Consider the following 16,949-nt stretch of genomic DNA (forward strand, 5'->3'; position numbering starts at 1 on the left):
CTTCTGATCAAAAGCATCAATAACTTGTTTATAAAAGTCTTCCTTATCTTTCTTCAGTTTTAAAAGTGTCTCTGTCTCGATAGAGATCTTCCTTTATTACCTCCTGCTTCGACTGAAGGTCCAGTTTAGAAAACTGTTTTATTTTAGATATGTAATCCTCCATGTTAAAAGTGCAAGCAAGAAGAAAAAATAAACGATCGGTGCTCACTCTTGCTGCTTGTTGTCACTTCTTCTGCAGCCGAGTAGTCGCAAGAAGGATCAGTAGCGCCCTCTACCACCAGGAGGCGGGAGTCATTTAATGACTTATATTTGACACACGCAGCTACGGTATATGAATAAAACATAGCTGCTTACTGTTTTTCTTAGCATATTCAATAGCTTGGACCTCATATCCTACTGAATAGCTTCTAATCTTCTTCCCTTAATGCGATTTCAAATCATTAAAATCATCCTCCTCCATTTTGACAATAATGACAGGTGAAGTGTCACTCGTGACGTGACGAGTTTGACCCGGCGGAAATTCTAGGCATTTGAAATTGAAAAAAATATATAAAGATAGAACGATAAGATCATATGGACAGCCATAAGTGTTTACATTTAGTTTTTTATTTATTATTTTACTTATTTTTTGTCTGGTTTTGTATTTGCTCTGTATCATTCCGTGAGGTGTATATTATATTATTACTATTATTTTCTTGGTTTGGTTTATACTTAATGAAGTTTTGCACTTGTTGTGTTTTTCTTGTGTTTTTTGTTTTTGATTGTTTCATCACATTTGGATATATGTGTCGGCTTAAATGATATTCATGAAGTAAGATAATGTATTATGTCAAAGGGGGCAGGAAATTATAAGATTTTCTTCATCCTGCTCCTTCTCAGGAATTGTGTGAATTTAAATTGTATAATTGTGATATAATTATTAAAAAAAAAAAAAAAGAGTGTGAAATTTGGTGGAGGAGGAATTATGCTGTGGGTTTGTTTTTCAGAAAAAGGAACTTTGAATGCTCCATGATACCAAAATATGTTGGACAATTCCATGGGATGGCACTTCAAGTTCATATGTATGTACTATTATGATCAACTTGTGTGATGACTGTATTATGCTGATAGTAAATATTTGTACCATGAATTGATAAACGAGGACCCTGACTTAAACAAGTTGAAATATTTATTCGGGTGTTACCATTTAGTGGTCAATTGTACGGAATATGATAGGCGCCAGCGACCCCAAAAGGGAATAAGCGTTAGAAAATGGATGGATGGATGGATGTACTGTACTGTGCAGTCTACGAATAAAAGTTTCAATCAATCAATCAATCAATCAAGTAAAGGCAGGTGGCCAAATACTTTTGGCAATATAGAATACAAGCAGTCATTGTGCTTGTATTTCACTCGTTAACAGGTTGGTGACTCGGTTGTTGCAAACTAACATTAGCTTGCCAGAATTCTCCACACTGCATTCCGCAGGCTGTATAAACGTCAGAGAAAATAAGTAATACTGCATGTTGCCAAGAATTTACGGTTCTCATTTACTGGTCTCAAGACCGATTTCATATACAGTACAGTATCAAAGTTGTAAATTATAAGCGATAGGGAAGGCCGTGGAGAACATGTACTGTAACATTAGAAGAGGATGTCTTCAGTTTGGGAGAATATTTTTTTTTAATAGGATGCCTGGAAGAAATAAAAAGCTAAGGACCAGACCTGAAGACTTCAGGGGAGGCAAAGCAGTCTAAGAGGGGGCATTTTTCAAAACCTGATAAGCTGACTTCTATTATCCTAAAGGCAAATGAATTGCTTTTTAATTTCTAATGAGTAAACAGAGCCTGGGCTGAGCAGAAAACTCTTGGAAAAGCACTTTTTTTCCGAGGAGTCATGGAGGCCTTTTACATATTAAGTGGAGGCTTTATGTGCAATACTCGTGAAACCCTGGGACTAGACTTTTAGCAGAAGCCTTACAATGATCCGTGCCAAAAATGTAGTACGGTATTAAGGATTAGGCACCTATAATTATCAGGCTAATATGAGAAATAAAAAGGTCACACCAATAAATAGCTGGGGCTATTTAATTAGCTGGGGCCACATACAGCACAGGGTGAGCAATCCTGTCCTCCCACTTGCCTTGCGGCAATGTTATGTAATGTAACCTCATCTAAATCAAATACATATTCGATATAAATGAGATATTGGAAGAAGCAGGAAGTTATATCGCTATCATCTTGAAAAAATGTTCTGCATCCCTGCAGCTAATCAATGAAGATGACCTAACCCAGGGGTAGGGAATCTATGGCTCGCGAGCCAGATGTGGCTCTTTTGATGACTGCATCTGGCTCTCGGATAAATCCGAGCTGATGAATAATTCCACTTGTAATCAAAGTGTTAAAAATAACGTTCAAAATATAAAACATTGTCATGCTTTTTTTAAGTTCAAGAAGTTGCGGTAATGGTAAGAAGTAATTTATTTATTATTGGTTCGTGTGGGGCTTGCCCTCCTGGGGGTTCTTCAGATCACCAAGCACCGACATGAAAGTCTGTTTCATGGTTACAGTTAGGGGTGTAACGGTACACAAAAATTTCGGTTCGGTACGTACCTCGGTTTAGAGGTCACGGTTCGGTTCGTTTTCGGTACAGTAAGAAAACAACAAAATATACATTTTTGGGTTATTCATTTACCAAATTTGTAAACAATGGCATAACATACATATGCACACAGGGTCCATTGCCAGGGTTAATGTTGTCAACATATATAAAATAAAAACGAAATAAGATGAGGCTCGGAATGGTTTCTTAACAAAACCTTTCTACATATAAAGTGCTTTTTTTGATTGATTTAGACTTTTATTAGTAGATTGCACAGTACAGTTCATATTCCGTACGATTGACCACTGAATGCAAACACCCCAAAGGGTTTTTCAAGTTGTTCAAGTCGGGGTCCACGTTAGTCAAGATTAAACTGCCTCCAGTTGTTGCTCAGATGAAATAAAATGATAAAATGTTTCTTCTACATATAAAAAGTGCAACATTAAAACAGTTTCAAGTCAACTCAGCCTCAGATTATTTTTTCTTCCCCTTGGGCTTATTGTTCTTCCACCATAGAGGTGGGTCAAAATCTAGTTTTAATGCACTACAGCAACCCCCCCGCGACCACAATCGGGATAAGCGGTAAAAAATGGATGGATTGATGATCATAAATGTGCTGCTATAAAAACACTCGTTATTGCTTTAGCCCTGCCTGGCTGGCCGAGGAGAGGCTGATTGATTGCGGTGTTTGCACCACGCTCCTCTTTCTCTTCCTTAAAGCGAGATTGACTTGGTGGTGGTGCCGCTTCAAAAGGGGTTAGCATGTGCATGTTTGACGTGTTGGCAGAAGCACACCCTACTGCTGCTGAACAATGTTGGCAGACCTCCGTCCTCCATTGTTGTATCGCAACGTGAAGCCTAAGTGTTCCCAAAGAGGAGATGTTAACGAAGCAGGAGGGTCTTCCAGCTCTGGCTTTTGCATGTTGTCCTAGCCCTGCTAGCGCTGCTAGCCTGCGGTGCGCTACCTAATATGTCCCTGCGGAAACTCTTCCGGTACACCTCCGAACCGAACCAAAACCCCGTACCAAAACGGTTCAATACAAATACACGTACCGTTAGACCCCCAGTTACAATATTATTTTATTTTTAATTGCTTTCCAGCAATTGTCGTTTTCTCTTTTGTTCTGGCTCGCACTCTGGCTCCAGCCCTAACCCCGTCTCTCCACCTGGCTGCTGCTTATAAACAAAGTGACAGGTGATTAGACAACAAGGCCCAGGTGGGCCCATCCACGCACCTGTCGCTGATTTCGAGGCCGATCCTGGCAACACCCCGCTTCGCTGCAGGCCCGCAGGCCACACCCCCTCCACAATTCGTTTCAGAACAACAATGTTATTACAAAAAATAAGATACCTATTATACTCTAGAAATGTTGGTTTTACTTAAAAATGCATGCTTTTAGTGGTGTTCCGTGTTAAAAAAGTATTAAATGGCTCATAGATAAATACATTTTAAGAGAGCCAAAAAAGGTTCCCGACCCCTGACCTAACCTCCTAGCTTCTTATTGTCTGCTTTGACTATCCATACCCATCAACCAGCACTAATCGCATGCCAATCACCGCCTCTTGAAATAATAATATCTGTTCATAATTTGTACTCATTTGTAAGTACGTATAAAATTATGACATGTGATCACAGATGCAAGAACTGACACCAATAATGTTTTTTTTTTTTTCATTTTTCCCAGAGCTGCGAAAGGGATCGTTGCCAATAGACATAAATAAAGCCTCCGGCAATTTTAGCCTGCCTGTTGCTCCCTTTACTTGAAGTAAATAATGTCTAATATCTTTGTGGAAATACTGTAGGCAACACAATTAATGTGTCTTCCTTCAAAGCATAACTGGGTTGAAGGCTTCTTCAATCAGTCCGAGGAACAACAAACAGAATATTTGAATCAGCTCGTGATTGATGGCCTTTGTATGTAGTCGGAATATTTGCGACTCTGGAGAACCCCCGAGGGGTGGATGCTGAGATAATGTCGGGAAGCGGAAAAAAAAAACTGACAGAACGAAAGAGGGAGCATTTACCCCGTTGGTGGTCTTTCTCCTTCTCTTCTTGGATGAAACCATTGACTTGGTGGGCACGGTCCAGCTCCAGAACACTTTGTAGTGATGAATGGGGATGTCGGGCTCCTCTGGCAAGGTCCAATTGAGACGAGCTGTCACCAGCCCTTCATCCCCCTGCGTCACGTTGGTGACACGCAGACTGCTCGGGCGTGGTGGGGCAGACGGATCTGAAGAAAAAAAGAAAGAACGCTGTCACTGGTGACAAATCTCACACATCTGCAAATATTTAAGACAAGAAAAGGGGTTTCTCGGTCTGATTTAAGGTGGAGCCGATTTCTGGCCAAAACGCCTTTCACCACTTCAGGGTCTGCACTTGAGCGGAGAATGGGAACCGGTATGACACGATGTACAGTAATTAGTTGTCCGCTGACACCTCCACTGCGAGATGTTATGACAGGTGTCATGTCACAGCTATGACAGCCTTCCAGCGGGGAGCCCGAAAAAAAAAGGTGTCAGGGGTTAACAAACGCACGCTGCTTCGCTTAGGCAGGACCATTCCAGCACTTTGAAAAATGTGCGACCGGAGTACAAGCTGGCACTTCATTCTGCTGCTGCTGCCTTCCGAGGTCAGTCTTCTAAAAGCACTAACCAGGCACAAGAGGAGAGGGGTAATGAGAAAATAAATCACATCACAGTAGGATTGTACGGTATACCGGTATTAGTAAAGTACCGCGATACTAATTTTAATGGTTTGTACTTGTATAGCGCTTTTCTACCTTCAAGGTACTCAAAGCGCTTTGACACTACTTCCACATTTACCCATTCACACACACATTCACACACTGATGGAGGGAGCTGCCATGCAAGGCGCCAACCAGCACCCATCAGGAGCAAGGGTGAAGTGTCTTGCTCAGGACACAACGGACTTGACGAGGTTGGTACTAGGTGGGGATTGAACCAGGGACCCTCGGGTTGCGCACCGCCACTCTTCCACTGCACCACGCCGTCCCCTTAATAATTTTCGGTACAATACAGTCTCTGAAACGTACTGGTTCGGCACCCCTGCGCCCGCGTAGAAGTCACGTCGTGACATTGCTGGTTTGCCAGCAGACGAGCATGTTCGGCAGCACACAATCACGGAGTACTTACAAGCAGACACAGTGTGTAGACAGAAAAGGGAGAACGGACCCGTTTTGTCCTAAAACTGACGACAAATGTGAATTTACAAACCACGTTTCCGTATGAGTTGGGAAATTGTGTTAGATGTAAATATCAAAAAAATACAATGATTTGCAAATCCTTTTCAACCCATATTCAATTGAATGCACTACAAAGACAAGATATTTGATGTTCAAACTCATAAACCATATATTTTTTTGCAAATAATAATTAACTTAGAATTTCATGGCTGCAACGTGTGCCAAAGTAGTTGGGAAAGGGCATGTTCACCACTGTGTTACATCACCTTTTCTTTTAACAACACTCAATAAACGTTTGGGAACTGAGGAAACTAATTGTTGAAGACAATTTATTTATTCTCATTCTTGTTTTATGTAGAGCTTCAGTCGTTCAACAGTCCGGGGTCTCCACTGTTGTATTTTACGCTTCATAATGCGCCACACATTTTCCATGGCAGACAGGTCTGGACTGCAGGCGGGCCAAGAAAGTACCCGCACTCTTTTACTACAAAACCACGCTGTTGTAACACGTGGCTTGGCATTATCTTGCTGAAATAAGCAGGGGCGTCCATGATAACGTTGCTTGAATGACAACATATGTTGCTCCAAAACCTGTATGGACCATTCAGCATTAATGGTGTGTAAGTTACCCATGCCTTGGGCACTAATACACCCCCATACCATCACAGATGCTGGCTTTTGAACTTTGCGCCTATAAGAATCCGGATGGTTATTTTCCTCTTTGTTCCGGAGAACACCACGTCCGCGATTCCCAAATATAACTTGAAATGTGGACTCGTCAGACCACAGCACACTTTTCCACTTTTGCATCAGTCCATCTTAGATGAGCTCGGGCCCAGCCAAGCCGGCGGCGTTCCTTGGTGTTGTTGATAAATGGGTTTGGCTTTGCATAGTAGAGTTTTAACTTGCACTTACAGATGTAGCGACCAACTGTAGTTACTGACAGTGGTTTTATGAAGTGTTCCTGAGCCCATGTGGTGATATCCTTTACACACTAATGTCGGTTTTAAATGCAGTACCGCCTGAAGGGTCAAAGCTCCGTAATATCGTCGCTTACGTGCAGTGATTTCTCCAGATTCTCTGAACCTTTTGATGATTTTACGGACCGTAGATGGTAAAATCCCTAAAATCCTTGCAATAGCTCGTTGAGAAATGTTGTTCTCAAACTGTTCGACAATTTGCTTACAAATTGGTGACCCTCACCCCATTCTAGTTTGTGAATTACTTAGCATTTCATGGAAGCTGCTTTTATACCCAATCATGTTAGTCACCTGTTCCCAACTAGTCTGCACACCTCTGGGATGTTCCAAATAAGTGTTTGATGAGTATTTCTCAACTTTCTCAGTATTTATTGCCGCCTTTCCCAACTTCTTTGTCACGTGTTGCTGGCATCAAATACTAAAGTTAATGATTATTTGCAAAAAAAAAATGTTTATCAGTTTGAACATCAAATATGTTGTCTTTGTAGCATATTCAACTGAATATGGGTTGAAAATGATTTGCAAATCATTGTATTCTGTTTATATTTACATCTAACACTATTTCCCAACTCATATGGAAACGGGGTTTGCATAACACTGAAACGCCCACCGGAAGAGGTGCTTTAAGACAGTGGTCGCCAACCTTTTGTATCCGCGGACCGGTCAACGCTTAATAATTTGTCCCGAGGCCCGGGGGGGTGTCCTTTTTTTTTTTTTTTTTCTTTGTCATGAAAAAGGGACGGTTTTTTCATGAAAAAGGGAGGTTTTTGTGGTTGGTGCACAAATTGTAAGTGTATATTGTGTTTTTTATGTTCATTTAAAAAAAAAAATATATATATATATTATTATTTTTTTTAATAAAAAATTATTTTGCGGCCCAGTACCAATAGGGCCGCGGCCCGGTGGTTGGGGACCACTGCTTTAAGACAGGGCGAGCCAGCTAGCGGCGAACGTCCATCCGCCGTCGGCAGTGTTTTAGCTACTTCTAATTCACCTAACATCGACTGTAATGATATCGTGTACAGGCCCGTATCAAGTCGATACTACTATGATCACGTCGATATTTTTTGGCATCACAACATCTTTCATTATTTTAAATGTATATTATGTTTATAAACTCAGGACATATGTCCCTGGACACATGAGGACTTTGAATATGGCCAATGTATGATCCTGTAACTACTTGTGAAGTGAAGTGAATTATATTTATATAGCGCTTTTTCTCTAGTGACTCAAAGCACTTTACATAGTGAAACCCAATATCTAAGTTACATTTAAACCAGTGTGGGTGGCACTGGGAGCAGGTGGGTTAAAGTGTCTTGCCCAAGGACACAACGACAGTGACTAGGATGGCAGAAGTGGGAATCGAACCCGGAACCCTCAAGTTGCTGGCAGGGATACTCTACCAACCGAGTTGTGCCGCCCCCTACTTGATATCAGATTGATGCTAAGTATCAATATTATTATATTATGCTAGACCCACTCGACGTCCATTTTATCCGGTCTCCCCTAGAGGGAGGGGGGGGTGACCCACATCTTCGGTCCTCTCCAAGGTTTCTCACATTGACGTCCCACTGGGTTGTGAATTTTTCCTTGCCCCTTTGAGACACTTGTGATTTAGGGCTATATGAATAAACATTGATTGATTGATTGACACCCAAATTTGTGGTATCATCCAAAACTACTGTAACGTCTCAAACAACAGAAGAATAAGTGATTATTAAATTTTAACAGAAGTGTAGATAGAACATGCTAAAAGAGAAAGTAACCAGATATTAACAGTAAATGAACAAGTAGATTAAAGGCCTACTGAAGTGAGATTTTTTTTATTTAAACAGGGATAGCAGGTCCATTCTATGTGTCATACTTGATCATTTCGCGATATTGCCATATTTTTGCTGAAAGGATTTAGTAGAGAACATCCACGATAAAGTTTGCAACTTTTGGTCGCTAATAAAAAAGCCTTGCCTGTACCGGAAGTAGCAGACGATGTGCGCGTGACGTCACGGGTTGTAGAGCTCCTCACATCCTCACATTGTTTACAATCATGGACACCAGCAGCTAGAGCGATTCAAACCGAGAAAGCGACAATCTCCCCATTGAGCGAGGATGAAAGATTTGTGGATTAGGATAGTGAGAGTGAAGGACTAGAAAAAAAAAAGGCGAGGGCAATGAGAGCGATTCAGATGTTATTAGACACATTTACTAGGATAATTCTGGAAAATCCCTTATCTGCTTATTGTGTTACTATTGTTTTAGTGAGATTATATGGTACCTGAAAGTCGGAGGGGTGTGGCCAATGGTTTTTTGACCGCCAGTGTCTCTGAGGGAAGCCACGCAGCTGCAGGAGGACGCAAGCTCCGCTCATGTCTACGGTAAGAGCCGACTTATTATTACAATTTTGTCACCGAAACCTGCCGGTTGACATGTGGTCGGGATCCATGTTCGCTTGACCGCTCTGTTCTATAGTAAAGCTTCACCTTTGGGAATTTTAAACAAGGAAACACCGGCTGTGTTTGTGTTGCTAAAGGTAGCCGCAATACACCGCTTCCCACCTCCATCTTTCTACTTTGACTTCTCCATTATTAATTGAACAAATCGCAAAAGATTCAGCAACACAGATGTCCGGAATACTGTGTAATTATGCGATTAAAGCAGACTACTTATAGCTTGGATCGGGCTGGGAAAAAAATGCCTGCTACAACCGGTGACGTCAAACGCACACGTCATCATTCCGCGACGTTTTCAACAAGAAACTCCGCGGGGAATTGAAAATTGCAATTTAGTAAACTAAATGTGTTGCAATGTTAATATTTCATCATTGATTTATAAATTCTCAGACTGCGTGGTCGGTAGTAGTGGGTTTCAGTAAGCATTTAATAATCAATTTTTCCAGTTTGTCCTTCATAATGTTGACAAAATAATACAATGATAAATGACACAATATCTTACTGCATACATTAGCAGACTATGTCCTTGTGGCTTGTGCAGCCCTTTGAGACACTCGTGATTTAGGGCTATATAAGTCAACTTTGATTGATTGATTGATTGACTAATTAGGAGCGTTTGTTTGTTTATTTACTACTAAACGACAAGTTGTCTAGAATGTTCACTATTTTATTTAAGGACTTAACTGCAATAAGAAGCATGTTTAACGTATAAAATACTACACGGTCTAGCTCCATCCTATCTTGCCGATTGTATTGTACCATATGTCCCGGCAAGAAATCTGCGTTCAAATGACTCCGGCTTGTTAGTGATTCCCAAAGCCCAAAAAAAGTCTGCGGGTTATAGAGCGTTTTCCGTTCGGGCTCCAGTACTCTGGAATGCCCTCCCGGTAACAGTTCGAGATGCCACCTCAGTAGAAGCATTTAAGTCTCACCTTAAAACTCATTTGTATACTCTAGCCTTTAAATAGACTCCCTTTTTAGACCAGTTGATCTGCCGTTTCTTTTCTTTTTCTTCTATGTCCCACTCTCCCTTGTGGAGGGGGTCCGGTCCGATCCGGTGGCCATGTACTGCTTGCCTGTGTATCGGCTGGGGACATCTCTGCGCTGCTGGTCCGCCTCCGCTTGGGATGGTTTCCTGCTGGCTCCGCTGTGAACGGGACTCTCGCTGCTGTGTTGGATCCGCTTTGGACTGGACTCTCGCGACTGTGTTGGATCCATTGTGGATTGAACTTTCACAGTATCATGTTAGACCCGCTCGACATCCATTGCTTTCCTCCTCTCCAAGGTTCTCATAGTCATCATTGTCACCGACGTCCCACTGGGTCATTATTGTCACCGATGTCCCACTGGGTGTGAGTTTTCCTTGCCCTTATGTGGGCCTACCGAGGATGTCGTGGTGGTTTGTGCAGCCCTTTGAGACACTAGTGATTTAGGGCTATATAAGTAAACATTGATTGATTGATTGATAATGTACTCTAAGATTTTGTTTTAAGATAAAGCTAATAATGCAATTTCTTTGTGTTCCCCTTTAATTAGAAAAGTACCGAAAAGCACCAAAATAATTTTAGTACCGGTATCGTCACAACACTACATCACAGGCCTGATTCTGTTCCTCTCCCACCTGCAACATATTTAACGCCGTCCAAAAACACACATGGGCGGACACATGGGCTTCTGCATACCAGCTGACGTTGGGCGGGGCAAGACAAATAAGCCTTCCCCTCTTTACAAATTGCCCTAACCAAGTGTAGCGGGGCAAAATTGCAATCAGATGATACAACCACGCTATGTAAATAACGATGCTTGTGACCCGAATGTCCAGGAACTCATCAAATCCATGACAGCCCCCATCAATCTATCAATGTTCTGGCACTGATTGGCCTGATTGGGGGATCACTTTCAATCCCTGATGCGGGATCCTTTCTCCCACCTGGTGCCGCGCTCTGTCAGACAGACATCCGCAAACACTCTGGGGAGCAGAAGCGTGATGAAGGATTGACAGTGAGGGTCAGCACACGCACACACTTGACTACACACATGGAGTTTTTTTGTGTCCATGGAACAGAGTTTAGTCAAGAGCCTGAGTTAGGAGAAGACATTTAGATAGTAGTAATAGTTCAGGTACTGTTTAGGCGATAGAACATTTTTATAAAAAGGATTGAAAATAGAAAAAGATGGTGGGGTGAGGAATAATTTTTCTGTTTTAGTATTTTTTTTAGTTTGAGCTCAAACATGACACAAACCTTCCTAATTGTTAGAAAGCCCACCGTTGAACATGTTTGTGTGTATGCTTCACTGATGAGATTATTTGGTGAACATCGTTTTGTAATTTTGTCGGTTCTTGAACTCACGATAATGTGGACTGTGACGCAACAGTTTGTTGACATGTTTGCTCATTTTGTCCACCAAACCTTTTATACTGTGGGTGAATGCACCAAGGTGAGCTTTGACTTGTGCGGAGTGCTAATCAGGGATATTTGGTTAGTACATGACTGACTGCAAGCTAATCAATGCTAACATGCTATTTAGGCTAGCTGTATATACATATTGCATCATTATGCCTAATTTGTAGGTATATTTGAGGTCATTTAATGTAGTTTAGGACAGTGGTCCCCAACCTTTTTGTAGCTGCAGACCGGTCAACGCTTAATAATTTGTCCCGCGGCCCGGGGGAGGGGGAGTCCTTTATTTTTTTTATTTTTTTTTTTTTCCTTGTCATGAAAAAAGGACGTTTTTGTCATGAAAAAGGGAGGTTTTTGTGGTTGGTGCACTAATTGTAAGTGTATATTGTGTTTTTTATGTTGATTTAATAAAAAAAAAGAAAAACAACTTTTTTTTTTTTTTAAATAAAAATGAATAGAAAATTATTCTGCGGCCCAGTACCAATCGGGCCGCGGCCCTGTGGTTGGGGACCACTGCTTTAAGACAGTGGTCCCCAACCTTTTTGTAACTGCGGACCGGTCAACGCTTAAAAATTTGTCCCATGGACGGGGGGGGTGGGGGGTGGGTTTTCAAAAAGAAATACAATCATGTGTGCTTCCGGACTGTATCCCTGCAGACTGTATTGATCTATATTGATATATAATGTATATATTGTGTTTTTTATGTTGATTTAATCATTTTTGTGGCTGGTTGCACCAGCTCTGCTCTTTAATGTCCTTTGATGTTTCCCTCTTACACATGTTTATGTGTGCTATGCTATGAGGTTTTTTGTTCCTTGTGGCTTCAGTCTTTTTTCCCCAATCTTAATTTCCCCCTCGGGGATTGTTAATGTATTTCTGATTCTGATTCTGATTTTGAACTTCCGTTAAGCAAGTTTAAGTGTCTCTGACAATTTCCCGGGGAACTCAACAGTGTCAAAATATCAAATATTTACATTAAATGTGATATTTCAGAATTACTTAATACCGTCCATATTTTAGAGTCACTACAGCTACTGATAGAAGTAGTTAATCTAGTCACGTGGTTCAAACGTGATTCTGAAGTAAATACTTTGACTCGACTTCAACCCAACTACAGGTAACCCCTGTATCAAAAAGACTGTTTTGTCCCTAAAAACAAGCAGTCGCAAGTCTATTGTCATTCTTAACTAGGTTACATCACCAACAACTGGTCTGGAATGCAAATTACAGACATACATTTTATTGCCAAAAGTTTTTGGCCACCCACCCAAATGATCAAAATAAGGTGTCCTTATCACTTGGCCTGGCCACAGTTGTATAAAATCAAGCACTTAGGCCTGGAGACTGTTCCTATGAACATTTGTGAAAGAATGTACAGCTTTCAGGAGCTCAGTGATTTCCAGCGTCGAACTGTCATAGGATGCCACCTGTGCAACAAATCCAGCCGTTAAATTTCCTCGCTCTTAAAGGGGAACATTATCACCAGACCTATGTAAGCGCCAATATATACCTTGATGTTGCAGAAAAAAGACCATATATTTTTTTAACCGATTTCCGAACTGTAAATGGGTGAATTTTGGCGAACACATTATAAACATCGAGTCAAATCAGCTCTGTTATTTTCCGTTTTTTCGACTGTTTTCCGTACCTTGGAGACATCATGCCTCGTCGGTGTGTTGTCGGAGGGTGTCACAACACTAACAGGGAGGGATTCAAGTTGATTTACGTAGAATTTGCATCGATTAGCACGGCATGCTAATCGATGCTAACATGCTATTTAGGCTAGCTGTATGTACATTTGTAGCTATTTTTGCATCCAGCCCTTCCCTCCACCCACATTTAATGCCAAACAAACACTTACCAATCGACGGATTTAAATTGCTCCAGTGTCACAAGATGCGAAAGTCCCGATCGTTTGGTCTGCACATTTTACCGGCGATGCTAAGGCAGACATGGCACAGAGATGTACGGATATCCTGCAGATGCATTTCCAACGATAAAGTCAACGAAATCACAAAGGTGAGTTTTGTTGATGTTATTGACTTATGAGCTAATCAGACATATTTGGTTGGGGCATGACTGCCAGATAATCGATGCTAACATGCTATTTAGGCTAGCTGTATGTACATTTGTAGGTATATTTGCATCTAGCCTTTCCCTCCACCCACATTTAATTCCAAACAAACACTTACCAATCGCCGGATTTAAGTTGCTCCAGTGTCACAAGATGCGAAAGTCCCGATCGTTTGGTATGCACATTTTACCGGCGATGCTAAGGCAGACATGGCACGGAGATGTACGGATATCCTGCAGATGCATTTCCAACGATAAAGTCAACGAAATCACAAAGGTGAGTTTTGTTGATGTTATTGACTTATGTGCTTATCAGACATATTTGGTCGCGGCATGACTGCCAGCTAATTGATGCTAACATGCTATTTAAGCTAGCTGTATGTACACTTGTAGCTATATTTGCATCCAGCGTTTCCCTCCACCCACATTTAATGCCAAACAAACACTTACCAATCGACAGATATAAGTTGCTCCAGTGTCACAAGATGCGAAAATCCCGATTGTTTGGTCTGCACATTTTACCGGCGATGATAAGGCAGACATGGCCGAATAGCGTCAATAGCAATTCGCTCAAAAGCTTCAGTTTCTTCTTCAATTTCGTTTTCGCTATCTGCCTCCATACTCCAACCATCCGTTTCAATACATGCGTAATCTGTTGAATCGCTTAAGCCGCTGAAATCCAAGTCTGAATCCGAGCTAATGTCGCTATATCTTGCTGTGCTATCCGCCTCGATAGCATGAATATCATTGGATGACGTCACAGGAAAATGGACGGTGGCTTCACAGATAGCGAAAATCAGGCACTTTAAAGCCTTTTTTCGGGATATTCCATGAAGGGTAAAATAAAAATAAAAAACCTTGAAAAATAAAATAAGCCACTGGGAACTGACTTTTATTGGTTTTAACCCTTCTGAAATAGTGATAATGTTCCCCTTTAAAATTCTTAAGTCAACTGTCGGCTTATTCATAAGAAAATGGAAGCATTTGGGAACAACAGCAACTCAGCCAGGAAGTGGTAGGCCATGTAAACTGACAGAGAGGGGTCAACGGAGGCTGAAGCGCATAGTACAGAGAGGTCGCCGACTTTCTGCACAGTCAGTTGCTACAGAGCTCCAAACTTCATGTGACCTTCCAATTAGCCCACGTACAGTACGCAGACAGCTTAATGGAAAGGGTTTCCATGGCCGAGCAGCTGCATCTAAGCCATACATCACCAAGTCCAATGCAAAGCATGGGATGCAGTGGTGTAAAGCACGTCGCCTTCTCTGGAGTGATGAAACCCACTTTTCCATCTGACAATCTGATGGACGAGTCGAGAGACAAGACTGCACTGTGCAGAGTGGGAAATTTGGTGGAGGAGGAATTATGGTGTGGGGTTGTTTTTTCCAGGATTTGGGCTTGGTTGAAGCTGTAATAGCAGCAAAAGGTGGACCGACATCATATCGAACCCTATGGGTTAGGAATGGGATGGCACTTCAAGTTCATATCTGAGTCAAGGCAGGTTTTTGCAGGTCTGTGTGAAAGGAAACATCGCTAAGTGAATCTCCCAAACAGGTTACGTAAAGAGAAAGCCATTCACATTCATAGCATGTAGCGAGGCCACAAAGTGCGGACACTAATCTACAGAAAATATCTACATCTAAAATGGTGTAGAGCCCTGCCAACATGTCAAACAAACTTATTTAGCGTCATTCAACAAGGGAGCTATACAATCTGCAGCAAAGATCTACAGCCCCAGAAAGGTTGACGTCAGCGTCTCTGCAGGCAAGCACAACACTTACATTCATTTGAAAGCCGTAATATCCTGACTCATTTAAGACACATTACATCTAGGTTTGACTGTAAAGAGGAGGGGGTGGGGAAACCCCTCACGTAAAGACATAATTGAATATTTTGGTTGTACGGAAATGAAAGGATCTGTGCAACACAAATTGCTTTGATTCAACTTATCTCGGGGCTACAAATTTGATTCTTTGTTCGACTCATTGGGAAATTTTCAAACAAAGTTAAGGAACCTTTGGTGTAAACGTATTAGCCACAACATAAGATACTAGGGATGCACCGAAATGAAAATTTGTGGCCGAAGCTGAAGCCGAATAAAATTTAAACGCTTGGCCGAAGGCCGAATACTGAATACCGAATAATGAATGCAGCTTTTCACAATTTTTTTTTATATCGCATAAATAGCCTAGAATACATTTTTAGACATGTTTTTTTAAATAAAGTAATTTTTTATTGAATATTGACATCTTTTTTTATATTCCAGTAGCCTTTGCTTTTCAAAAAAAGCACAAGTTTTTCATTTATATTAGGCCTTAAAACAAAACATCCATCCATCCATCCATTTTCTACCGCTTATTCCCTTTTTGGGGTCGCGGGGGGCGCTGGCGCCTATCTCAGCTACAATCGGGCGGAAGGCGGGGTACACCCTGGACAAGTCGCCACCTCATCGCAGGGCCAACACAGATAGACAGACAACATTCACACACTAGGGCCAATTTAGTGTTGCCAATCAAACTATCCCCCAGGTGCATGTCTTTGGAAGTGGAAGGAAGCCGGAATACCCGGAGGGAACCCACGCATTCACGGGAGAGAACATGCAAACTCCACACAGAAAGATCCCGAGCCTGGGATTGAACCCAAGACTGCAGGACTTTCGTATTGTGAGGCAGACGCACTAACCCCTCTGCCACCGTGAATGCATCCATCCATCCATTTTCTACCGCTTATTCCCTTTTGGGGTCGCGGGGGGGGGCGCTGGCGCCTATCTCAGCTACAATCGGGCGGAAGGCAGGGTACACCCTGGACAAGTCGCCACCTCATCGCAGGGCCAACACAGATAGACAGACAACATTCACACTCACATTCACACATTAGGGCCAATTTAATGTTGCCAATCAACCTATCCCCAGGTGCATGTCTTTGGAAGTGGGAGGAAGCCGGAGTACCCGGAGGGAACCCACGCATTCACGGGGAGAACATGCAAACTCCACACAGAAAGATCCCGAGCCTGGATTGAACCAAGACTGCAGGACCTTCGTATTGTGAGGCAGGACGCACTAACCCTCTGCCACCGTGAATGCATTCCAAAAAAAATAAAGTGCATTAAAGTGGATAAACCAAAACAAATGAATTATTGTCCTTTGGCAAAAGTCTGCTTAGCCACAGTAGATAGACTAATAATGTAAACAGAAGGCTCAAGTAAATCTCAATTAATTGTGTGCTTGTAACGTAGCCTACACAACAAGCTAATAATGTAAA

The 16,949-nt window shown here is 41.9% G+C and overlaps 1 protein-coding gene across 1 annotated transcript in view; it reads right to left on the bottom strand.

The window, feature by feature from the left end:
- LOC133537936 (anosmin-1-like) overlaps nucleotides 1-16,949 on the bottom strand; it is a 251,758-nt gene that overhangs the window by 47,462 nt on the left and 187,347 nt on the right. The window contains exon 7 of the mRNA XM_061879117.1: nucleotides 4,606-4,811. Coding sequence (XP_061735101.1) covers nucleotides 4,606-4,811 — 206 coding nt within the window. The remainder of the gene's footprint in view (nucleotides 1-4,605; nucleotides 4,812-16,949) is intronic.

The sequence above is a fragment of the Nerophis ophidion genome, linkage group LG19 (genome assembly GCF_033978795.1).
Source record: "Nerophis ophidion isolate RoL-2023_Sa linkage group LG19, RoL_Noph_v1.0, whole genome shotgun sequence".
Lineage (NCBI taxonomy): Eukaryota > Metazoa > Chordata > Actinopteri > Syngnathiformes > Syngnathidae > Nerophis > Nerophis ophidion.